Below are 26,615 nucleotides of genomic sequence, written 5' to 3'. Positions count from 1 at the left end.
TTTTATTATGACACAGCAAACAAGATAGATATGCTGGATTTCATATCACAAAATCACAAGTCGAACACTTCCCAAGTGTCTAGGACTGTGTGATGTATTATTATTATTATTATTATTATTATTATTATTATTATTATTATTATTATGACACAGCAAACAAGATAGACATGCTGGATTTCGTTTCACAAAAGCACAAGTCGAACACTTCCCAAGTGTCTAGGACTGTGTGATGTATTATTATTATTATTATTATTATTATTATTATTATTATTATTATTATCAACACAACGACGTTGCATGGCACAGCAAACAAGATAGATATGCTGGATTTCGTTTCGCAAAACCACAAGTCGAACACTTCCCAAGTGTCTAGGACTGTGTGATGTATTTTCGGATGATGCGTGCAGATCCCAGCAGGGTGGCCTTTTGCAGTTGGCAGATTGTAATTTTGTCAATGTCTATTGTTTCCAAATGCTGGCTGAGATCTTTTGGCACGGCACCCAGTGTGCCCATCACCACCGGGACCACCTGCACTGGTTTCTGCCAGAGCCTTTGCAGTTCAGTCTTGAGGTCCTGATAGCGGCTGAGTTTTTCCTGTTGTTTTTCGTCAATGCGACTGTCACCTGGGATGGCAACATCAATGATCCAAACCTTTTTCCTTTCCACAACTGTGATGTCTGGTGTGTTGTGTTCCAGAACTTTGTCAGTCTGGATTTGGAAGTCCCACAGTATCTTTGTGTGCTTATTATTATTATTATTATTATTATTATTATTATTATTATTATTATTATTATTCTCACATGCAGCCATTGCAGGCAGAGGTGTTGTTTTTGGCTGGAAGGTCCACGTTCTGTGTTTTGGCCACGGCGCACATTCCTCTTTCCCGTCCGGCTTTCCCTGTTTGGAGGAGCCTGGCAGCCCCAAGAAAGGACCCTCTGGATCCCTTGGGAATTGATCCCAAAGCCGAGAAATCCATAGGGTTAGGGTTAGGGTTCCTTTGGCAGGGGTCTTTTGTGGCTGAAAGAATCCAGCAAGTGTGGTGAGCATCCCATGGGAGTGCGGGGAAGTATCATGCCTTCCATCTGTGTCACAGTCAGACAGGATTCCCAAGCCAAACAAACACAGGCACAGGCACAGATCCCCCCACAGAGATGTTATCTTCCCCCTAATTTTCTCCAGATGGGACCCAGCAGAAGTCCCTGCGCACCCACCGGCGGGCACGGCGCACACGGCGCTTAATGGGGAGCAGATGCAGCCGCCTTATCAGATCTGGGCCCGGATTGGAAACGGACGTGTTTCTGATGAGAGTATTTGGGGCTCAGCTGTGATAACACATGGCAGCGGGTGGCAGAGGCCGCGCATGACGCCGGGCTTTCGTTCAGTCACAACACGCTTTGATGCTGGGAATCCGGGGAAGGGGCTCCCTCGCCGATGCTCCCCTTCCTCACAGAGCGACAACCGGCCTTTGGGATGGACCGGTGCCGGAGGAGTGTCGCAGAACCCTCCTCCTTTGGGTGCGCTCTTTATCCGTTCCGATTGCCAACAATGCCAAGGACCTGGTCCCACGTGGGGTGGGGGTCACGTCATCCAAGCGTGGCATTTAGTCCTGTCGCGTTGCAAACCACTATGTTCTGTATGTGACATAAGGAAAAACCAAAATGTGTCGTCCACGCACTGCCTTGCCAGAGAAAGCAGATATACCGTATGTCGGACTCTGGGGGTTGGTGCTCATCTCCATTTCTAAGCCGCCAAAGAGCCGGCGTTGTCCGTAGACACCTCCAAGGTCATGTGGCCACTGGCAGGACTGCATGGAGTGCCGTTACCTTCCCACCAGAGCCGTACCTATTGATCTACTCACACTCTGGGGGTTGGTGCTCATCTCAATTTCTAAGCTGCCAAAGAGCCGGCATTGTCTGTAGACACCTCCAAGGTCATGTGGCCACTGGCATGACTGCATGGAGTGCCGTTACCTTCCCACCAGAGCCGTACCTATTGATCTACTCACACTCTGGGGGTTGGTGCTCATCTCAATTTCTAAGCTGCCAAAGAGCCGGCATTGTCTGTAGACACCTCCAAGGTCATGTGACCATAGGCATGACTGCATGGAACGCTGTTACCTTCCTGCCGGAGCGGTACCTATTGATCTACTTGCACTCTGGGGGTTGGTGCTCATCTCAATTTCTAAGCCAAAGAGCCGGCGTTGTCCGTAGACACCTCCAAGGTCATGTGGCCACTGGCATGACTGCATGGAACGCTGTTACCTTCCCGCCAATAGGAGCAGTACCTATTGATCTACTCACATTCTGGGGGTTGGTGCTCATCTCCATTTCTAAGCCAAAGAGCCGGCGTTGTCCGTAGACACCTCCAAGGTCATGTGGCCACTGACATGACTGCATGGAGCGCCATTACCTTCCTGCCGGAGCGGTATTTATTGATCTACTCACATTTGCCTGTTTTCGAACTGTAATAGGCAGTAAGAGCACGTAGAGCTTCTGTTCAGCCATTTCAAAGCTTCCTGCTTGGGCTGTGATGGCACAATCGTCAGCATAGATGAAACTCTCTGTCTCTGTCAAGACAATGGTCTTGAAAGCCCATTGTATGATCAGAGTAGTTATGACAACCATTAGTCACAATATAAACTGTTAGTTGCCCTATCAAGGAACAGAATCCACAACACTTTTATTCTAGGCATTTTTTTTTGGTATCTCAAAGAGTGCTTGCTTCCCATTAGCATGGATTGTGAATTATGGTGTAGAATTATGTTGTGAATTACAGTGTATGTGTGTTTGCAGCTGACGGCCTTTCTCCCCCCCTCTGCCTCCTTCCGCACCCTCTGTTTAGCCTGCGACTGCCACCCGGTCGGTGCCGCCGGGAAGACCTGCAACCAGACGACCGGCCAGTGCCCTTGCAAAGACGGCGTGACGGGACTGACCTGCAACCGCTGTGCCAAAGGCTATCAACAGAGCCGCTCGCCAGTGGCTCCCTGCATCAGTGAGTAAAGCGGGGAGGCGTTTATTATTTACGCATGCCTTTATTATTTACTTATTTACCCCATTTATACCCCGCCTTTTTCCACCCTGAAGGGGACTCGGGGCGGCTAACAACTGTCGCTTCAACATCCACTTGTGACACCAAGTCCTTGATGGAGTATTTCCTCATTCCTCATGCTAGATCAGGCAGGCCCCTACCCTCCTCTCCTTCCGAAGGAGCTTAAAAACCTGGCTCTTCCAAAAGGCCTTTGACGCTTAATTTGTTGTTGGACTGATCTATCTGCCCATTTTATATTAGCCCCATTCTTGAGGTGTTGCCAATGTTATTTTGCACTGTATTGTCCATTTCAACCGTGAAATACCTTCCCCATTCCGGCACATTCTGTACTGGGTTTTATGAATTAGCCTTCTGTTTTAATATTGCATGCTTCATGTCGATTTTATCGATTGTTTTACTGATAATTGAGGTTTTATTGGTATAATTGTTTTATTGTTGTATCATTGATATTTGATTGTTTTATCGGGCTAGGCCCCATGTAAGCCGCCCCGAGTCCCTTCGGGGAGATGGGGCGGGGTATAAAAATAAAGTTGTTGTTGTTGTTATTATTATTATTATTATTATTATTATTATTATTATTATTATTATTTTATGGTGTCGTAAATTAAGTTACATTAGCCTCCCCACATCATCATTATTATTATTATTATTATTATTATTATTATTATTATTATTATTATTATTATTATTATTTACAGTATTTCTATTCCGCCCTTCTCACTCCAAAGGGCGGATCACATTACACATATAAGGCAAACATTCAGTGCCATAACATAGAACAGAGACAGAGACAGACGCAAGCACCAGGCTGGCCTCGAACTCATGACCTCTTGGTCAGAGTGATTTGTTGCAGCTGGCTGCTAACCAGCCTGCACCACAGCCCGGCCCTGTACCTAGAATATTCTACTCAACAGATGCAACTGTTTTCCAAGTTGCTTAGGTGGGCAGCGAGCTAGGCTATTAGCGGTCGGGAGCTCAATCCGACCAAGGCTTCGAACTAATGACTTTTCAGTCAGTAGTGATTTATTGCAGCTGGCTGCTAACCAGCTGTGCCACAGCCTGTATTATGTATTGTTATTGCCAGAGTGCATATTAATCCAACAAGTCAACCCTTAAACTCTTCAAACTTCATAACAAAGGAGGTCAGAAACTGTCCTTGTGTCTGTGAGAAGTGTAGAAAGGCAGGGAAGTAGATGTAGATCCTTAAGCCAGCTAAGAAAACCCGTCTTTCTCTTCCAGAGATCCCGGCCATCAACCCAACCTCGGTGGTCGTCAGCACAGAAGAACCAACAGGTGAGCCGTGGCTGTCCCGGGAAGTCAAGGTGGCATCCCTGCCCTGGCTTGTTTCTGACCGGTGGACCTTTAAGAGGACTTCTACCGTTCTCCTCATTCTGCTTCCTGTGCAGAACTTCCAAAGACCGCATCCACAAAAACTCAATGCAGTGATACGTCTGCTTCCCTCTAGTTTGCTTTTTTGCAGTGTATAATAATAATAGTTGTTAGTATTCTATTATTATTATTTTATTTTATAACACAGCAAACAAGATAGACATGCTGGATTTCGTATCACAAAATCACAAGTTGAACACTTTCCAAGTGTCTAGGACTGTGTGATGTATTTTCGGATGATGCGTGCAGATCCCAGTCGGGTGGCCTTTTGCAGTTGGCAGATCAATGTCTATTGTTTCCAAATGGCTTCATTTGGAACAATGGCTTCAAACTACAGGAAAGGAGATTCCACCTGAACATCAGGAAGAACTTCCTCACTGTGAGGGCTGTTCGGCAGTGGAACTCTCTCCCCGGGGCCGTGGTGGAGGCTCCTTCTTTGGAGGCTTTTAAGCAGAGGCTGGATGGCCATCTGTCGGGGGTGCTTTGAATGCGATTTCCTGCTTCTTAGCGGGGGGTTGGACTAGATGGCCCTTGAGGTCTCTTCCAACTCTACTATTCTATGATTCTATGATTCTATGCCAGCTGAGATCTTTTGGCACGGCACCCAGTGTGCCCATCACCACCGGGACCTCCTGTACTAGTTTCTGCCGGAGTCTTTGCAGTTCAATCTTGAGGTCCTGATATTGGATGTGTGAGTGGATGCTGTTGAGGTGGTCCAGGAGTTTGTTGAGTTCTTCTTCTCCGTAGCTCCAAATGGTGAACTGGATGTGGATGCTGTTGAGGTGGTCCAGGAGCTTGTTGAGTTCTTCTTCTCCATGGCTCCAAATGGTGGACTAGATATGGATGCTGTTGAGGTGGTCCAGGAGCTTGTTGAGTTCTTCTTCTCCATGGTTCCAAATGATGAATTGGATGTGTGAGTGGATGCTGTTGAGGTGGTCAAGGAGCCTGTTGAGTTCTCATGGCTCGAAATGATGAATTGATGAATTGGATGTGTGAGTGGATGCTGTTGAGGTGGTCCAGGAGCTTGTTGAGTTCTTCTTCTCCAAGGCTCCAAATGATGAATTGGATGTGTGAGTGGATGCCGTTGAGGTGGTCCATGAGCCTGTTGAGTTCTTCTTCTCCAAGGCTCCAAATGATGAATTGGATGTGTGAGTGGATGCCGTTGAGGTGGTCCATGAGCCTGTTGAGTTCTTCTTCTCCAAGGCTCCAAATGATGAATTGGATGTGTGAGTGGATGCCGTTGAGGTGGTCCATGAGCCTGTTGAGTTCTTCTTCTCCAAGGCTCCAAATGATGAATTGGATGTGTGAGTGGATGCCGTTGAGGTGGTCCATGAGCCTGTTGAGTTCTTCTTCTCCATGGCTCCAAATGATGAATTGGATGTGTGAGTGGATGCTGTTGAGGTGGTCCAGTAGCCTGATGAGTTCTTCTTCTCCGTGGCTCCAAATGATAAAGGTGTCATCCACATGTTTGAACCCTATTGTGGGATTTTTTGGTGCTGTTTCTAGGGCTTATTTCTCAAAGTGTTCCAGATCTGTAGACACACTTATTTGGGCTTCTGTGCCTTTAACTTCTCCTTCGTTGTTACTAATTGCACTTGTCCTCTGATACCCAGCCAAAGGCCTATTGCAATCAAATAAGATAAAATACATACAAACTAAATAAACAGAGCAATGAAACTGCTACCAAAGACAAGATAAAACAAGAGCATGAAGGATCGCCCAAAGGACAGCTTCACTAAACAGGCCATAAAAGTCTTCCTAAAAAGGAAAGTCTGGAGGGACCGACCCAACGAGGCATCAGAAGAGCCGCACACGGCTGCTTCTATATTGCTATATTGCTATATATATTAACTATGAATCATTTGTAAGTCAGATTTTTGTAACTCAGGGACTTTCTGTATATACATTAGCATATAATAATAATAATAATAATAATAATAATAATACCTACTTTTCCTTCAATTTTGTCAAGGAACTGTCCTTGCAATATTTTGTTGTGCCAGCTGTCAGCTCTAGTTTGTAGTGCTGTTTTCTTGTACTGGTTTTTTGTCGTCTGTGCTTTGAGGAGTTTCTGATTTGTGACTTCAATCAAAGCAAGTTCTTCACTTTCCTTTATATATTCTGCCAGGGCATGTTCTTCTTCTTCTTTGGCTGCTTGTTTTACTTGTAAGAGTCCTCTGCCAACAGATCTTCTAGGCAGATATAGCCGGTCAATATCACTGCGAGGATGAAGTGAATGATAATGGCCATGAGTTTTCTTGTTTTTGGATTGTTGATGTCGCCATACCAGGTGACAGTCGCATTGACGAAAAACAACAGGAAAAACTCAGCCACTATCAGGACCTCAAGATTGAACTGCAAAGACCCGCAGAAACCAGTGCAGGTGGTCCCAGTGGTGATAGGCACACTGGGTGCCGTGCCAAAAGATCTCAGATGGCATTTGGAAACAACAGACATTGACAAAATCGTGATCAGTCAACTGCAAAAGGCCACCCGACTGGGATCTGCAAGCATCATCCGAAAATACATCACACAGTCCTAGACACTTGGGAAGTGTTCGACTTGTGTTCGACTTGTGGTTTTGTGATACGAAATCCAGCATGTCTATCTTGTTTGCTGTGTCATAATAAAATAATAATAATAATAATAATAATAATAATAATAATAATAATAATAATACATCACACAGTCCTAGACACTTGGGAAGTGTTTGACTTGTGATTTTGTGATACGAAATCCAGCATATACATCTCGTTTGCTGTGCCATACTGTGTCTTTGTATCAATAATAACTACAGTAGAGTCTCACTTATCCAACACTCACTAATCAAATGTTCTGGATTATCCAACACATTTTTGTAGTCAATGTTTTCAATATATCGTGATATTTTGGTGCCAAATTCATAAATACAGTAATTACTACATAGCATTACTGCGTACTGAACTACTTTTTCTGCCAGATTTGTTGTCTAACATGATGTTTTGGTGCTTCATTTGTAAAATCATAACCTAATTTGATGTTTAATAGGCTTTTCCTTAATGCCTCCTTATTATCGAACATATTTGCTTATCCAACATTTTGCTGGCCCGTTTATGTTGGGTAAGTGAGACTCTACTGTACTTTATTTTTGGTATCCCGCCTCCATCTCCCCGGAGGGACTCGGGGTGGCTCACATGGGGACAAGCCTGATCAACATGGACTAAAAAACAAATCAGCAAAATTAAAACATTATAGCCACATAAAACACCAGAAAACAATATCAAGAGCAATTTAAACCCTGAAAGTAATAATTACTGGAAATTCAGAGGGTAAGAATTTGTGCATAGTAGGCATGTCCGATCAATGAAAAAAATGTTTCAATTCTCGTTTCTAAAGTAGGGGGCGCTGGCGCTTCGATATAGAAAGTATTTCTGATTTTTTCACCCAAAAATTTCGGATATTTCTGAAAATTCGTAATGATTCTAAATGTTTCTAAAATGGCGGACGCGCATGCTCAATCACCAAAAAAAAAGGAACCGGGGGGGGGGGGGACTTTACAGGGCTCTCCCGCCCTCATTTCTTGAGCTATCCTCATCAACCCTAGCCCCCACCTTTGCGTCCATCGTGGAAGCTTCTGATGGGCCGGGGAGCGGCAGCCATGTTAGGCTGCGCTAAGCTCCCATTCTAGGTAGGTTGCAGAAACAAAAAAAAAATTAAAAAATATTTTTAAAAATATATTTAAAAAATTTTGGGGGGAAAAAAATTAACGAAACATTAAGAGACAATTAGAGAATGGGCCAACAATGGTTCGAATTACATTGCTGGTTGCGCTGTGAGACAGTTTCTCGGAATGCGTATCAAAAAGTGAGAACAATCCAAAATAATTCCGATATACGATTCAAAACGATTTTTTGGACATGTCTAGTGCATAGAACTCTGGGTGTTGCTTGTCTGATGGTATGCAAAAACGGCCGAGATCTGCTTCCCATTTGTCCTGTTTTTGGCGGTCGTTTCCTCTTCCTCCGGCCTTGTACAACTGGCTGCATTGTGAGCGGACAATAGGTTGATCTGCCTGTGAAATCAGCCTTCGACAATGAGCAGGGGAATGGGAAGATTTACGGCGCACGGTTCATCCCGCCCATGATGCCAAGAGGCATTTGCTGGGAAGAACTCCTCTTGGCACAGCCGAGATTCATGGCCCGGCTTGGGAAGCGGCCCGATTGGTCGCTGCCAAGTCCCTGATGAATGAGTTGATGGGTTCGCGGCGCCCTTCGGTTCTGGGCCGCCAGCGCCGGATCCAGACGGCAGAAGGCGCGAAGCATAAATAAAGCCTAGTAAAGAGTGCGAGGAAGGAGCGCTGCGCACTGCAAGGATGAGGTTATGTTTTGTTGAGTCTCCATTTGCTATGACTAAAAATTTTCAGAGAACGGCTGACTATATTTGGAATTACCGAGCTGGCTGCTTAGTCTCGTTTCGCAGAGAAAGGGGAGTGAGGCGGATTCCGAGCCAAAGACACCCAGATAGCCAGCCGATTTTTCATTGCTTTATTTCGGTTGTCTCTGAGATAAAGCAAAAAATGTCAGCGTTACCGTAAGTTTATGCCAGAGGTTTCCTCAAGACTTATATGAGGGTTGAATGAAAAGTAATGCCTCCACCTTCGTTACTTTGGTTTGGATGAGAATGTTTTAATAAATCGAACACAGAAATAATCCTTAGAATGTGCTCTTTAACGACCACTATTCACTTTTCCACATCATCACCAGACAATTGGATACATTTCTGCCAACGATGAACAAGTTTCCTGAAGCCGTCACGGAAGAAGTCAACACTCTGTTTCCACAACCGGCGTCTCACAGGACCCGTCGTGCGCAGATCTTCTGATAGCCAAGCAAAGCCATAATGTGACCCACAGGTTCTTGTGAAATGCCAATTATGCTTGAAATTTCTCTCTGAGTGATATGATGATCGTCCTTAATCAGTGTCCACCTTTTGCTTGTGAAACTTGGTGGTTACTGTCACAGGACGTCCAATTCTTTGTTTGTCACGCAAGTCAGATGTTCCCACCTCAACATCTTTAAACTTACTCGCCCAATGATGCACAGGACGCACATCAACACAATTCCCATAAACAGCTTGCATTCTCTGATGCATCTCCTTTGAGGTGACACCTTATGCGGTCAAGAATTCAGTGACTGCACGTTGCTTAAGTCGCATTGACCGACTGTCTGTGCAGGGTTCCATACTTCGCATGTTAACAACACAACCGTTCAATGCTAAGGCTTCCCACCAAATGGAACAAACTGTAGCGGAGAGTCTACTGCGCAGAGTTCCAGACTTCGCATTTTAACAAGACGACCGTTCAATGCTAAAGCTTCCTGCCAAATAGAACAAACTATAGAGGAGAGTCTACTGCGGAGGGTTCCTGACTTCGCACTTTAACAACACAACCGTTCAATGCTAAAGCTTCCCGCCAAATGGAACAAACTGTAGAGAAATGTCTACTGCGCAGGGTTCCCTACTTCGCACTTTAACAACACAGTCGTTCAATGCTAAGGCTTCCCGCCAAAGGGAACTGTAGAGAAGAGTCTACTGCGCAGGGTTCCAGACTTCGCACTTTAACAACACAACCATTCAATACTAAGTTTTCCCGCCAAAGGGAACTGTAGAGGAGAGTCTACTGAACAAGCCAGGACCTGCCGTATTCCAGGACTGCCATCTGTTGAGGAGTTACGAAGGTGGAGGCATTACTTTTCATATATATCCAGGGTCACACATAAATATTTTGGGCGGAAAAGGGTCACAAGTGGAAAAAGCTGAAGAAGCTCTTAGCTATAGGAGAATGGTTCAAAACATATTGTCACCACGCTGCCGCTGCACAGAACCGCACGAGGCATCCGCATGGGCCTGAACGCAAAGCACGTGGTGTCCCTCCAGCTCCTCCGTTGCTGCGCAGGCCGGGCTAAGGTGGGAAGGGGCAACCTGTGCGCTGTTGCTCCCCTCACTCCCCTTTGGGGCCGAATTAGCTCCATGTTGGGCTATTCTTTGCGATGACAAATTTGGAGCCGGCGGCGTAAAAGCCGGAAAGGCAAGAGCGGTTGCGTCCCGGCTGGGTTTGTGTTCCTTTCTGGGATTCTTCCCTGAAGTTGGCATCGTGGAAGATGGTTGTCTATATCTTGCTCCTTCCTCCCCCTTCCGAGCACTCTTTCTCCAAAGCTTCTGGCAAGCAGCGTTTTCCATTGACAGGGAGCCCCATCCGTGGGGAGGTGGGTCCGGCCGTTGCCAAGCTGGACAGAGAGCCCGAGAGAGAGGAAGAAAAGAGAGAGAAGGGGTGGCGGGGGTTTCGTAGTGGAAGGGAACAGACAGCCCGAGTGGAAACTTTGGCAAGAGGCAAATTGAGATGTTCAAAGGAAGGTGGCCGGGAGCAGCCAAAGCAGAGAGGGAGAAGCCCCGCTCGGCCTCCCTTTTATTGCTCCCATAAAGTTTGTGTGGGAATGGGAGAGGGGGCCTTGGGCGGCGGCCAAGGAAGGAGGAGAGCCGGCTTCGGTCAGACACAGACGGAGCCTTTGGAAAGTCAGGTGTTTACGTCAGGACCACTAAACCCATTGTACTCCTTGTCTTCTTTTTCTGTGGTTGCCCCACAAGAGATAGGACGAAATGCTAATTGAGCCCCCACACCTTCATAAGCGATTTGCTGCTGGACTAGGCCAGAAAGATAGCCGCTCAGAACAAGTGGTGTGCATTGTGCACCAACCACCCCGGAATCAAGCAAACATCAAGTAAAACCGGATCATGGATTTAGTAAATAGCAACCATGGCAGGGCAATGATGGAAGAGGAGACTTTCGATTGTTTGGTCGGAACTGCATTCGATAAGCGGTGACAATAGACTCCTGAGCTGTCCTGGTGAGATTGTGTGAGGTGGATCAGTCACCAGAGGATGATGGTTTAACTGGTAGGTTAGAGAGGATTGTGAGCTTTCCTGTGGCACAAAGTGATGGGCCCTCAAGTCTGGGAAATGATGGTTCTCTCTGTGAGAAAATTGGCTTGGAAAGTGCAGGGCCTCAAGGGCATTCAGGGGAGTCAGAAGTAGCCACAGCAGATAAGGAATCGAGTGAAGAGCTGAGTGATAAGGAGGATTCCCATGGGAACTAACCTGCAGATCAACAAATGTCCCTGCAGAAGAAAACAGAGCCAGCAAGGTATTGGTAGCTTTGCTCTCCCTCGGCTTGTATTTGTCTTCTAATTTCGTTTTCTTTCTGTTCTGCAGACTGCGACTCCTACTGCAAGCCAGCCAAGGGCAACTACAAAATCAACATGAAGAAGTATTGCAAGAAAGATTACGGTAAGATTATGGTAAGAAGTCGTGAACTGGCCATGGCCGATAGGGAGCTCTGGTCTGGGATGGTCCATGAGGTCACCAAGAGTCGGAAACGACTGAACGAATAAACAACAAATTGATCAAGGGTCTGGAGAATAAGAATCCCTATGAGGAGTGGCTGAATGAGCTGCGCATGTTTAGCCTGCAGAAGAGAAGGCTGAGAGAGAGGAGACCTGAGGAAGGCCAAGGATCAAGACATGATGGAGGGGAAGTCATAGAGAGGCGGCATTGGAGGAAAATGCTGAGAGTGCCTTGGACCGCAAGAAGATCCTGTTGTGGTCATCTCTGAGCGGTTAGACTCAATTTAACCCTCTCTGGGGGTGATTCCACCAAAAATCATCAGAGTAGCAAAAGCAAAGCTTTCAAATGCAGCAGTTACTTACACGGGGCGAGCAAAGAGAAGCCTTTGACCATTTAGGATTGCAGTGGACCTCAGAGTCTCAATAAAAGTTCAAAAAGTATTTATTCAGGTAAAAAGAACTCCATTGTAGATAGAAAGGCTTAGGAGCTATCTAATCTACTCTAGACTGGTTTCTAAGGAAAAAATAAGAAAGGAAAAATAACAAACATCTAAATAGTTACATCTTGCCAGGAGGAATGGCGAGATGCTTCTTGTTAGCTAGAAGAACAAAGGGAGAAGAATGAACCAAAATGGTTCCAACCTCATGGTCCATAAAAGACATTGTGACCAATAAGAAGTTAGTGTTCATAGAGATTCACATTTCTACTAACTTCAAAGTAAGGGATGTGACGTAAACAGGATAGAGTGAAACACAGTAAAGCCTGTCTAGGCATGCTTTGGAAACAGGGAAAGGATTCCCTCAATCTAACTCTATCATCTGTCTAACTACATCTAGACTTGAGTAGTCCGGGATGATTCCCAGCAGATCCAACCAGTCCATCCTCCAGGAAAAAATGCCCAGTGGCTGCTCACTGGAGGGAAGGAGATGAGAGTCAAAGAGGATGGACTTTGGCCACATCATGAGGAGACAGGAAAGAATGGAGAAGAGAATGATGCTCGGGAAAGGGAAGGAAACAGGAAGAGGGGCCGAGCAAGGGCAAGGTGGGTGGATGATGGGATCCTTGAAGGGACTGGCTTGGCCTTGAAGGAGCTGTGGGTGACCACGACTGCCAACAGGGAGCTCTGGCCTGGGATGGTCCAGGGGGTCACCAAGAGGCGGAATCGACTGAACGAATAAACAACAACAACAAATCATTGGCGGCTCTCTTCCCTATTTCTGGACTCAGCCGCTGTTCCATTCTTGCCGCATGATGACTTTCTCACGGCTTGATAATGTTTGCCTTACATGGAACCTTTGCAAAATCTGCAAAATCTGTTGAATGCTCTCTGGGCAGGACAGCCTGGGAAGGCCGCCGTGGCTTTGCCGAAGGGTGCCTTTCTCTCTGCGCCGTTGCCGCCCCTTCTCTCTCTCTCCTCCGTTCCTTAATTTCCACCTTGCCAAAAACATCTTTTCTGCCGAAGCCAAGGGCTTCCTGTGGAAGATCAATCACGGACCTCGGTGGCTTCGGGGATCCTCCCTCCGCTCCAAAGAGTGAATGTGCTTCTGTCAGGGTGATTAACAGCCCTGCCGTCAGGATGTCCTGAGACCCACTTTCACACACACTCTGCCCCATTCAGGGCTGCACACCTTGCAAAAGAGAGAAAGAGCGAGAGAGAAAACATCCCTTTTAACATATTTGGCAGACAGAGAGGGTCTGGAAGTGGGGCTGAGAAAGGGAGAAGGAGGCACACAGTGTTTTCTTAGCTTTGGAGAATGAAGTGAGATGGACGGTTGCTGGAGCTGCTGCGGGATGTGGGGACGGAAGGGGGGAGGAGGCGTGTGTGGCGTGGCAAGGATGGGGAACGTGTGGGAGATGTCTTCACTTCACTTACGACACTCTAGAAACGTCCCATGAGAGACATTGATCTCTGTCTTCTGGGAACAGGGGCGGCTGAAGCTATGGGCGAAGTAAGCAATTGCGATGGCGCCAAGTCACTAGGGGCGCCGTTGAGGCCCCTGGAAGGGAAGACACACAAGTGCAGACAAGAGAGTTATTTTGATTTCATTAATACACATATCTATATCTTTCAACTCTATTATCCTGTTCTGGATACAACAAATTGGGTGATTCTTCTTCAACAAGAAGCCTATTATCTTTGCTATTTATCTCCATGGCTCTCTTCTTCCACTCTCACTGCATTTTAGGGAGCACGAGCTGTGCCCGGCCACGCGTTGCTGTGGCGTTGTCTGGTGGTGCTGGTGAGAAATTGTTGAGGTAGTGGTGGTATTGAATGTCTGTTGTATGGTTGTCTTTATGTTTAGTATGCACACTGAAGTGGATTATATGGCAGTGTGGAGTCAAGATAATCCAGTTCAAAGCAGATAATATAAGATTCTAAATGGGTTATATAGCTGTGTGGAAGGGCCTGGAGTCTACACTGCCATATAATCCAGTTAAAATCTGATAATCTGTGGAAGAGGCCTAAGTGAGGCCTAACTGCCTGTCCCCTGGGCTGAGTAGGTTGCTAGGAGACCAAGTGGGTGGAGCTTAGCCTTCAAACTGGCAGCAATTGGATAAAAACTATTATTCCTCTCCCTGTAATTAGGACTTTCTTTTTCTTTTCTTTTTGTTGTATCAACCTAGAGCCGTGAATGATGCGTTGTGTTGTCAAATTTCGAGGTTGGGGGGCCTGTAGTTTTGTTGTTTTGTCCGCTGCCCTGATGCCATCACTCTTTTATATATATAGATTGGAAGCATTTGGGAGGAATTGACAGTGATTTACGGCAGATGTCTATCACTTATTTCCAGAGAGCACAGTGAATTACTATGTGTTTTCCAATGGTCTATGGCGACCCCTCTGACACCCCTTTGTGACCCCTCCAGGGGCCCCGGCCCCCAGGTTGAGAAATGCTGCTTCAGCTGGAGATCCAGCTCTGAGCAGAGCATTGGACTCGATGAGTACGTTTCAGAGAACAGTTTCTCCTCTGGGAACTGACGAAAGTGCTGTGTATGTATGTATGTATGTATGTATGTATGTATGTGTTTGTTCCTTGATTCCATGTACACCCATCTTTCCTCTTGTGTCTCCCTGTCCCTTTAGTGGTCCAAGTCAACGTCCTAGACATGGAGACCGTGGCCAGCTGGGCCAAGTTCACCGTCAACATCCTTTCCGTCTACAAGGTCCGGGATGAGCGGGTGAAGCGGGGAGACAACTTCTTGTGGATCCACATGAAAGACTTGGCGTGCAAGTGCCCCAAGATCCAGATCAGCAGGAAGTACTTGGTCATGGGCATCAGCGAGAACCCCGCCGACCGACCGGGACTCATGGCCGACAAGAACAGCCTGGTCATCCAGTGGCGCGATGCGTGGACGCGCCGCCTGCGGAAACTGCAGCGGCGGGAGAAGAAGGGCAAGTGCTTGAAGCCGTGATGGGCCGGGGCCCACGTCCGCCACGCCTGCCCCCCGCCGCTCTTGGCCCATTGACCGCAGACTTTTCCAAGAGACTCTGTACCGAGACGGGCCGCGTGAGCGGATGGACTCACCTGTGTATAGTGTATATTTTCAACGGTTCCTTTGTACGCGTGTGTGGGCTGGGAGGATGTGTGCACGAGAGCGTGGGTCTTTTTCAAAGTGTTGTTTATTATTAAGAGTAGCACAATAACGACAAACCTTTGACAAGGAGCAAAGTGAAGGAGACACCTGCGCGGGCCAGTTAACGGAAGGCGTTGCTTGGAAGACGGCGACCCAGCCTCTCCCTTCCTAAGATCTAGCCTTGTTCTCTTCTGCTTCTCTGGTTCTGCCAAATCCCAGAGGCCGAGCCTGGCAACGTGACGCTTTTCAGCAACCGGCTTCCAGGATTCCAGAGACAGAGCTTGGCTGACTTCTTCTTGGACTTGGAATCCCAATGGCAGAGCTTTGAAAAGTTACTTTTGTGAAGTTCACCTCCGAGGGGGTCATGCTGGCAGGGACATCCAAGCTCTGTCCAGAGGGTCATCGACAAAAGGTCGTCACGTAAAGAGAGGAAAAGGTAGTTCAGGTTCCGTGTGCTGTCCAAGGCTTTCATGGCCGGAAACACAGGGTTGCTGTGAGTTTTCTGTGCTGTAGGGCCACGTTCCAGAAGCATTCTCTCCTGACGTTTCGCCCATATCTATGGCAGGCATTTCCAGGCTGTTTGGCCATGTTCCAGAAGCATTCTCTCCTGACGTTTCGCCCATATCTATTGTAGGCATTTCCAGGCTGTTTGGCCATGTTCCAGAAGCATTATTTCCTGACGTTTTGTTCACATCTATGGCAGGCATTTCCAGGCTGTCTGGCCATGTTCCAGAAGCATTATCTCCTGACGTTTCACCCATATCTATGGTAGGCATTTCCAGGCTGTTTGGCCATGTTCCAGAGGCATTATTTCCTGACATTTCACCCACATCTGTGGCAGGCATTTCTGGGCTGTTTGGCCATGTTCCAGAAGCATTCTCTCCTGACGTTTCACCCACATATGTAGCAGGCATTTTCAAGCTGTATGGCCGTATTCCAGAAGCATTCTCTCCTGACCTTTCACCCACATTTGTAGCAGGCATTTCTGGGCTGTTTGGCCATGTTCCAGAAGCATTCTCTCCTGGCATTTCTCCCACATCTATGGCAGGCAATTTCATGGGTTAAAAGATGTATTGCCAACAGTGGGCTTGAGTCTGCCTTTCTGGGCCCTTGGCCTCCACGGTTGACGGGTTTCTTCCTCTCTCTCTCTGTCCTTCCGAGTATGGCGTATGGGTCTGTGTTTGCCACCGGACGCAGTCGGACTCTAATCCTTATACACTTAATGCCACAATAAATCGGTTAGCCTCTAAGGTGTGACAGGACTCTCTCGTGCCCGTCTGTGTCTGGGTTCCGTGTGTGACCAGGAGATGGAAGAGGTTTCCAAAAACGGCTGCTGATTGTTCATGAGATTTTGGTGTTTTATTGCAAGGTGACCACTTAGTCAAGTGGTTCTCAGCCTTCCTAATGCCACGACCCCTTAATCCAGTTCCTCACGTGGTGGTGACCCACAAGCATCACACTATTTTCGTTGCTACTTCATAATTGTCGTTATGCTCCTGTTATGAATCGTAATGTAAATATCTGATGTGCAGGATGTATTATCATTCACTGGACCACATTTGGCACAAATAATACCCGATATGCCCAAATTTGAATACTAGTGGGGTTGGGACTGATTTCGTCATTTGGGAGTTGTAGTTGCTGGGATTTATAGTTCACCTACAATCACAGAGCATTCGGAACTCCACCAACAATGGAACTGAACCAAACCTGACACACAGAATGTCAGGATCACCTGAGCAGCCTGGGACGGGCTTCTTCGGTTCTCTGCCATAAAGAACTCCCATGACCAACAGGAAATACTGGAAGGGTTTGGTGGGCACTGACCTTGAGTTTGGGAGGTGTAGTTCAACTACATCCAGAGAGCACTGTGCACTCAGTCGTCTTCTCCCAGCTCTGAGCTCCTTCCTCCAGAAAAGCTGCAACTGTAGGAACAAATAAACTGTCCACGTTTCACAAGGTGTGGGTGAAGCAACACAGGTGCAACATGAACTTACGGGGGGGGGGGGGGGGCTTCCTCAAAGGATATACATTTAGTGTGTGGCATTTCAGAAACCCAATGGAAATATCGCTTTTGCTATGGCTTCACAACTCATCTGCAAGGAGGCAGCTGTTGCTTTACAAACCCTCGCTTTTCAAGCTCTGTTCTTCACAGATTTGTTGGAGCAATTTTAAAAAAAAGAATTCGGATTTGAGGATTATCCAGGGGTCATGAGCACTATGCACAAAGAAATGTTACTGGCCGACTACTGTAGGCGTGATCATGCCGTGGTGCTCCAGATGTGGCTGCATGTGAATTTCGCTCAGCCTGGGCCAGTATAGCCATTTGCAAAGTATAATAGAACTTGCAGTTCAAAAGCATAATAATAATAATAATAATAATAATAATAACTGAAGTCAAAAATCAGAAACTCCTCAAAGCACAGCAGACAAAAAAAAAAGTACAAGAAAACTGCACTACAAACTAGAGCTGACAGCTGGCACAACAAAACATTGCATGGAAAGTTCCTTGACAAAATTGAAGGAAAAGCTGATAAGGAGAAGACCTGGCTCTGGCATAATAATAATAATAATAATAATAATAATAATAATAATAATAATAACCCTTTATTTTTATACCCCGCCTCCATCTCCCCGAAGGGACTCAGGGCGGCTTACATGGGGCCAAGCCCAGATCAACACACCAATGACCCTTGAGGTTCCTCCCAGCCCTGTGGTTCTATCGTCCCATTCTTTTCATCTGCGACAATCTGGCCATGCTGCCCAAGGGACGCTGGGAATTGTAGTCCAAAGTCCCATCAAGTTTTGAACAGGCCTGAGGTTCTCCAACATGTTTGGACTCAATGTGTAGATTTTTCCGTCTTTCCTTGGTAGTGCCATAAACCACAACACCTTTGCGAAAAGGGTGCGCTGTATTTATATTTTGGGCCGTGTATACAAGGGATTAAAACAAACCATCTATTCGTTCATCTTGGACAAATCACATTATCCAGAAACTCCAAGAAGGAGCTTTCTGTTGTCAAAATAAACGCTGTCCAGTTTTTCCCCTTTCAGGAGCCCACGCAATATGAAATAAATGGCCTCGGCTGACCAAGAGCTCAGCGCGGAGGGAGGAGAGTGAGCGGTCCTAATCCATTGCGGGGTCCAAGGCAAGTGCAAGTGCCTTGTGGGGTGGGTTCCTTCCATGATTGCTGCCTCTCGCCTTGTTTACTGTTATTCCACAAACTAATCCCCGTTCATCCCCCCACCCCGCACTCGTGATGCCTCCATGGCTGATGCTTTTGAGCGCCTCAATGCGACAACCTTCCGGGCCTTGAGTCTACACTGCCATATAATCCAGTGCAAATTAGATAATCTGTGGAAGAGGCTGAGGCCTAAATCTGCCTGTCCCCTGGGCTGAGTTGGTTGCTAGGGGACCAAGTGGGCAGAGATTAGTCCTCTAACTGGCATAAAAATTGGATAAAAACAATTATTCCTTTCCCTCTAATTAGGACTTTATTTTTCTTTTCTTTTTGTTGTATCAACCTAGAGGCGTGGATGATGGGTTGTGTTGTCAAATTTCGAGGTTGGGGGGCCTGTAGTTTTGTTGTTTTGTTGGTCGCTGTGATGCCATCACTCATTTATATATATAGATTGTACAATTTTTATATATGCGTTTTATTGTAAGCCGCCCTGAGTCCCCTGTTGGGTGAGAAGGGCGGGATATAAATATTGTAATAATTATTATTATTATCTGGCATGGACCAGATGTAAAAAACCGCCGGCGCTGGTAAGTAAGAATTCACTCGCCATCCGGGATGGGAGAAAGGCCACCTACTAAAATAATGTAAAAATATTAAAATAAATCCCTACTTTGTGGATTTTCACTTTTCGTGGGTGGTCCTGGAACGGAACACTGTAAATATCCTTGTTCTGACTTGCATACAAATTCAGCTTAAGTACAAACCTACAGAACCCATCTTGCTCATAACTTGTGGCCAGCCTGCATTTGGGTTTTTTGATTATGTAATATACTAGCTGTGCCCAGCCACGTGTTGCTGTGGCTTATGGGAATCCTTTGTTGGCCAGGTGGAATAGCAGGGAATAGCCTTGCAGTCTCAAAGCCTGGCTGTTTTCTGGAGTAGCTGGAGCTTTTTGTTGTATGAACGTAGAGGCATGGATGAGGGGTTGTGCTGCCAAGTTTAGTGTTTCTGGGATGTGTTTCTGGGATTACCCTTTTATATATATAGACTAGCTGTGTCCGGCCACGCGTTGCTGTGGCAAAGTGGTGGTGGTATTGGTTAAAAATTGTTGTGGAATTTTTATTTGATGTTAGTTGTATTTTTAATTAATTTTATTGTAACTTATCTTTTTTATTTATTATATTTTATTATTTTGTTGTATTATTTTTAGTTATTTTCTTATTATAGTATTTTATTGTATTAATTTTTTAGTGTTTTTAATTATTTTAGTGTTTTTTATTGTATTATTTGTATTTATTTTATTTTTTATTCTTTTATTAACACAGGGCTGAGTGGGTTGCTAGGAGATCAAGTGGGCGGAGCTTAGCCTTCTAACTGGCAGCAATTAGATAAAAACAATTATTTCTCTCCCTGTAATTAGGACTTTATTTTTCTTTTCTTTTTGTTGTCGGAACCTAGGGGCAAGGATGGTGGGTTGTGTTGCCAAATTTCTAGGTTCTGGGGCTTGTACTTTTGTTGTTTAGTGGGAGGAACGGACACCATTACTCCTTTATATATATAGACAGGGCCGTAGCCAGAAAAAAATTTCGGGAGGGGTTTTGAAAATTTCGGGGGGGGGGGGTTGAACCCCTAGTACACACCTCTCCCCGCTACAAACCTGTCAATATCTGCTTGAAATAGTGCCTGGAGGGACTCTTAATATTTTGCGTCTCATAGACTTAGCATGGGGATTTGGTTAACCAGTTAAAATTCATGAGTAAACCAGGTTTTTTTTATAACCTGAAAAATTTCGGGGGGGGGGGGGGGTTGAACCCCTAAAACTGCCCCCTCGCTACAGGCCTGTATATAGATATACTAAGCTCAAGCCCTGAAATCCAAACTCTTCCTTCCTTTCCCTGGCCGGGAGCATCCATACCTCGTCCCATCTGCTCGGCAGACTCCTTTCCGCCTTCATCCTGCCCAGGTTTCAGGAGTGTGCGCTGTTTCTTCCTCCCCTCACTCCCCACAATCACACATCTGCTCGTTTGGTTCGAGAGCGAATCCATTTCATCTCGCCATTGAGCCTTTTATTTATTTTTTTGCCCGGCCGGTTTTAAACCCTGTCTCCCTTGATTTAGTGAGCCCGTCGTACGGCGGCGGAGAAAAGGAGAGGGAGGAAGGGGCACAAAAGATGGAAAGAAAACGCAATGCGTAAAATGTCTCTGGAACATCTGGAGTTGCTCTTAGGCGATGCATAATAGACCAGGTCCAGATGTTGGGGGACTAGCAACGACTTGTGAAACGTCAACATGTCAAAATGTAGAATTCCATTCACACCACTTGCTTTCTTCCTTCTTCTTGGTCCTTCCTGGCCACTTGGTTGGCCTTCTCTGGCCACAACCCTTCTGGTGGCAGCCTTGGCCGAATAACTCTGTTTTGATTCATGAAAACCAAAGCAATCTTCTATTCTGATTGGCCCAAAAGGCAGGGCTCACAGGGAAACCTCTCCGTGCTGCGTGGTGCCAAATAGGTGCTGGGTTGCCACGTGGTCCCGTAATGGACGAAAACATGTGTCGGCTGAGCCGTTACCGTTACGGCCATCTGGTCAAGCTGAACAAGCCGGATTGGACAAAGGGAACCGACTACTCCGAATCCATGCACAAGCCTACTGACTACAGGCCTCCCTCCGAACCTCTCTTGCGTGTAAGAGAAACAACACAGTGTGTCCAAAAATAAATAAATTATGCAGACACCGTTCATCAGCCTAATTCATTTTGGTTATTAACAACGCGTGTAGATGTGCATGCGTACGTCTGTCCAGTTCGCTTTGTTCAGGTTCACATGCACTTAGTCTGATGAAGATATTTGCAGGTGTTGGTTAGTTCTGATCAGTAAAGGAATCTAATGCGATTGTTGTGCATTCCTAGAACAGGCATCTTTACTTCTTGATGCTACAGTGAAGGAGATTACACCAAGGAGCACATGCCACTCTGAAGCTGTAAGATTTTCAGAACGGTGGATGTTACTTTGTTAGAATACTGCTCCCAGAATCCCCAACAAGCACACCATTCAAAGCTGGCCCTAGGTAATTTTCAAGTGTAAGCAAACAGTATTTAGGTGCCCCACCCCAAACCAATCACTAAAACCGGGATGCGGGGAGGCTTTTGCAGTTCAAAAGCATAATAATAATAATAATAATAATAATAATAATAATAATAATAATAATAATACTTCCAAATGCCAGCTGAGATCTTTTGGCATGGCACCCAGTGTGCCCATCACCACCGGGACCACCTGCACTGGTTTCTGCCAGAGTCTTTGAAGTTCAATCTTGAGGTCCTGATAGCGGCTGAGTTTTTCCTGTTGTTTTTCATCAATGCAACTGTCACCTGGGATGGCGACATCAATGATCCAAACCTTTTTCTTTTCCACAACTGTGATGTCTGGTGTGTTGTGTTCCAGAACTTTGTCAGTCTGGATTCAGAAGTCCCACAGTATCTTTGTGTGCTCATTCTCCAATATTTTTGCAGGTTTGTGATCCCACCAGTTCTTTGCTGCTGGGAGGTGGTACTTGAGGCATAAGTTCCAATGAATGACTTGGGCCACATAGTTGTGCCTCTGTTTGTAGTCTGTCTGTGTGATTTTCTTACAGCAGCTGAGGATATGATCAATGTTTTCCTCGGTTTCCTTGCACAGTCTGCATTTTGGGTCATCAGCTGATTTTTCGATCAGGATCAGGCCTTCTGTCTCCTTCTTCAGGGTCACATTCGTGAGCCAGAGCCAGGTCTTCTCCTTATCAGCTTTTCCTTCAATTTTGTCAAGGAACTTTCCATGCAATGTTTTGTTGTGCCAGCTGCCAGCTCTAGTTTGTAGTGCGGTTTTCTTGTACTGATTTTTTGTCTGCTGTGCTTTGAGGAGTTTCTGATTTTTGACTTCAATCAAAGCAGGTTCTTCACTTTGTTTTACTTATTCTGCCTGGGCATGTTCTTCTTCTTATTATTATTATTATTATTATTATCATCGTTATTGTTATTATTATTTTAGCAGGAGTCGACATTCTTCACAGCACTGCAGCCGCTTGGTTGTCTGGAGAGCATCAAGCTGTCTGCTTTCCAGGGCCGCTCAATCAACACAGTTTCCATCTCTGAGATCTTCGCACAGAGGAGCACACAGTTGGGTTTGACCGGATTCTGACAGCTGCAAAAAGAATGGCAGGGGGTGAACCGCATGGGTCCCCAAAGTGGTACAGCTCCACTTGCAGCAACTGAAGTGTGTGACGATGATTTACATCTGCTATGGATCTGGCCCAGAGAGTGGAAAAGACGCAAAACAGTGGAAGAAAGATGGCCCATCCGCACAGCCTCCTGCGTGGTGCTGGCAGTGCCGAGAGCAGCCACGCTCCATCACCTTCACCAACCCAGCGTGACAGCCAGGGAGGGAGGGAGGGAGGGAGGGAGGGAGGGGAGGGGGCCCGGAGGAGGCTTGTGGGTTGCTGGAGGTGTCATCCCTCCTGGGCTGGACACGCTTCATCCCTCAGCAGATGGACAGCTTGGCACTCCTGCCGAACTCTGAGAACACTCCATCTGCCCCCAACATGGTTCCCATCCATCCATCCATCCATCGCCAGGCTGAGGCTTACTTACTGACTTAGGCAATCCCTCGTACTTCGAGGAGGATTGTCTTCCATCTTCGGTGTCTTGGGGGTGGGTTCTTAGGTGGCTGAAGAGAGTTGAGCCATTGACTTGGCTTCAAAAAGTTTGAGTGCCGTGGGTATAAAGCGCTTGTCATGAGTGAGCAAATGAGGGAGGGCCTGGGCATCGGATAATACGGTGTGTCGGAAAAGCGGGACTCTACTGTAGTGTTGAACTGTATCTCCTATTAGCCAGCAAAGCCTGTCTGCTCAGCTAACAGTGTCCCGGGCCCATAACCCTTTGTTGGGAATCGAGGAGCTGTTAAGCTCAAATCACCCTCTTTATGAGGTAAATTCCCAAGAAAAACAGCAGAGTGTATGAAAGCATTTCTTCCAATGCAGCAGAGGAACTGCGGTGTGAGTTTAGGAAAGCCTCTGTCTCTTCAGGATGGCGAAGGACCGTAAAGCCAGCTTTAAAGTTTAAAAGCATTTATTGAGGTAAAAAGAAATCCATTGATGGATAGAAAGGTTTGGAGCTAACTAGCTTATCTAATCTGATCTAAGACAGATCAAAATAACAAAGATCTAGATAGCTACATCTTGACTACAAGAGGGGACAAAAAAGCATCCTCTCTGTGGAACAAAGCAGGAAGATGGAATGGCGACCAAACCTCTTGGGTTGCTTCTTCTCTAGGGCCATAAAAATTCCAAAGGCCAAATTGGGAAAGTTACGTCAACCCCTAGGAGAGATCACATTTCTAAAGCATCAAAGGATGGGGTTGACCTAAACAGGACAGGAAGGAGGAAACAATAATTAAGCCCAATCAAAGCATGCATAGGACTGGGGAAGGTGTCCCTAACTCTTTTCTAGGCTTCCTATCTAACCATAGAGACTTAGGCAGTGCAGGATGACATTTTTCCAACAAAGCCTATGATGCAGGACGATGCTAAGAGACACCATCTACCAACACCTTAAAGGCCACCGTCCTTGTGCGGCTTCTTCCACTTGAAAAGGAGAGCAAACGGCCAGCCTAGCTGACGGCCTGGGCCAATTTGTTTCCCATTTAGTTGGTCAGTTCCATTAATGTGTTTTCTTCACCTGTGCCTTTCGTCAGCTGTATCCCCACCAGGAAAACCTCCTCTCCAAAACACACACGGGCAGCCTCCAAGAAGGCAAGCTCCGCAAAGGGAAGCCAGGCTGGCGGGCTCAGCAACGCCCTCCGCTTCGGCCATTTCCTTCTTTCCTTTGTGGGCTGCCAAGTCTTCTGGGTTTGGTCTGGGCAGCCCAGAAATGTTCCTCAATAAAACCCACACGCGCAACACACACACAGGGAGGCACAATGGGGCTCTGACCTTGGTCCAGGGCCATTTCCTGACCCAGAACCAGCAACGTTGCCTTTGGCAGCCTCAGGGGTTCAACAGGTGCAGGGCTTGGCTTTTCCAAAAACGACCGCTCAATAATATGGAGCTGGCCCGTCTTTCCCTGTCATCTGACTTTATTTCTTTACTTAACCCTGTAGCTCGCCCGATCCCGAAACCAACCGGTTTTAAAAGAATATAAAATATCCAGCTGAAATGAAAAGCAGCTGTTTGACGGTTTAAAGGCCCAGGAAACCTCGGCCAGGAAAGGAATTATTAGCCTTGCCTTCTGCGCCCCCCTCCCTCCCTCCCTCCCCTCCCCTCCCCAGCGCGGTTTGGGGCGTTCTGAAATGTTTGCTTCTGAAATGGCCAAGAACCATTGGGCCGAACCGGACTGAAGTGTCAAATGGACCTCCTTCTCTCTCTTTCTCTCTCTCTCTCTACGCAAATGGAAACTGCTGCTTGATATTTATTGCGTTTATATACCTCCGGCCTTCCGCAAACACAGGTTCTGCATCCACAGATTCAACCATGGATGGTTTGAAATGGTTTTTTTGGGAGAAAAAAACCAAAGCAAAGCTTAATTTTGCCATCAGCCCGGGGCTGTGGCGCAGACGGGAGAGCAATGAGTCACTGACCAGGAGGTCATAAGTTCGAGGCCCGCTATGTTGTTCGTCTTTGTCCTGTGTTAAAAAGGCATTGAATGTTTGCCTAATATGTGTAATGTGATCCGCCCTGAGTTCCCTTCGGGGTGAGAAAGAAGGGCGGAATATAAATACTGTAAATAAATAAATAAATATATCTGTATATACAAGTCAAAGTATGTCTGTCTGTTGGTCCGTCTATTCATTCTGGATCCGCATGTTCTTCCGCAGTGAGGACATTGTTTTCCAGATGGAAGGAGGACCCGGCAAGGGTTGGCTTTGTTAATGTGGGATTTGTGTATTGATAGTGTTTAAATGAAATTTGTGTCTTGTCTGTATTGAATACTGATTGCATCATCCAGAGTGTAATATAGTCTGGAAAGAGTTCATTGCTGAGAAGCTGTGATGACCTTGATGTGTGGCTGGAACCAGGGAGTATCCAGACACAAGTGTGTGTATGCATTACTTCTTGCATCATCCAGAGTGTAATATAGTCTGGAAAGAGTTCATTGCTGAGAAGCTGTGATGACCTTGATGTGTGGCTGGAACTGGGGAGTGTCCAGACACAAGTGTGTGTATGCATTACTGATTGCATCAGTTCAGTTCAGTGTAGAGTCGTGCTGTCTGCTGAGAAGTCAAGTCCTGTGTCCATTGTCTTCAAGTCTGTTTGTCTTTATTACTGCTTACAGCAAAACTTGTATATAGTTTTACCAAAGTCTCTGGATGTCACTTTGTTCTGCGTTCCACTGATTCCATCCAACTACTGCTGCGCTGCAATTACTCTGACAGGCTTGACGCGCCTTCCTTTTGTCACGTTTCTCCCTTTCGCCCTCCATTCGAATCCCACAACACTGCTGGTCACAGCTGACCTCCAGTTATCTCAGTGGTGGATACATAGGTGATTGTGAAGCCCTGTTCTTGACCCGCATGTTCTTTCTTCCACAGTGAAGACATCACTTTCCAGGTGGAAGGTGGTCCCAGTCAGGGTTGCTTTGATGGGCCTTCCTCTTGGCACGCTTCTCCCTTTCGCCCTCCATTCGTGCCTCTTCAAATTCCACAGCACTGCTGGTCACAGCTGACCTCCAGTTAATGCGCTCAAGGGTCAGGGCTTTCCTGTTCTCTCTCAGTGTCTATGACACAGTTTTTGAGGTTAGCTTTAAGCCCATATTTCAATCTCTTTTCCTGCCCACCAACATGACATTTCCAGTCCTTGAGTAGCTTTATAAACGAGCCCCTTGGTCTCCCTACGGATGTCCCGATCCTCAAACACTCTCTGCCTCATTCAGGAAAATACTGCATTCACCGAGCTCAAACAGTGTCCGTGTTGGCTTTTGTGGAAAAGTGGCTACCAAGGTAGTAGAAATGGTCAGCATTTTCTAACGTTACACCATGAAGCTGTATTCCTGGCCTTGAGGAGGGATTGGCTGGTGCCTT

At 46.4% G+C, this 26,615-nt stretch overlaps 1 protein-coding gene across 3 annotated transcripts in view; it reads left to right on the top strand.

Moving 5' to 3' along the window:
* Nucleotides 1–16,641, top strand: part of ntn3 (netrin 3) — a 73,827-nt gene extending 57,186 nt beyond the window's left edge. For all 3 annotated transcript variants that reach the window (XM_062964450.1, XM_062964451.1, XM_062964449.1), the window contains exons 4-7: nucleotides 2,842–2,991; nucleotides 4,288–4,341; nucleotides 11,683–11,757; nucleotides 14,897–16,641. In XM_062964450.1, the coding sequence (XP_062820520.1) occupies nucleotides 2,842–2,991; nucleotides 4,288–4,341; nucleotides 11,683–11,757; nucleotides 14,897–15,225 (608 nt within the window). In that variant the 3' untranslated portion in view covers nucleotides 15,226–16,641. The remainder of the gene's footprint in view (nucleotides 1–2,841; nucleotides 2,992–4,287; nucleotides 4,342–11,682; nucleotides 11,758–14,896) is intronic.
* The last annotated feature ends 9,974 nt before the right edge of the window (nucleotides 16,642–26,615 follow it).

Source organism: Anolis carolinensis, unplaced genomic scaffold, assembly GCF_035594765.1.
Source record: "Anolis carolinensis isolate JA03-04 unplaced genomic scaffold, rAnoCar3.1.pri scaffold_13, whole genome shotgun sequence".
Taxonomy (NCBI): domain Eukaryota; kingdom Metazoa; phylum Chordata; class Lepidosauria; order Squamata; family Dactyloidae; genus Anolis; species Anolis carolinensis.
Note: the sequence above shows the minus strand (reverse complement) of the source record. Positions and strands in the feature narration are given on the sequence as shown.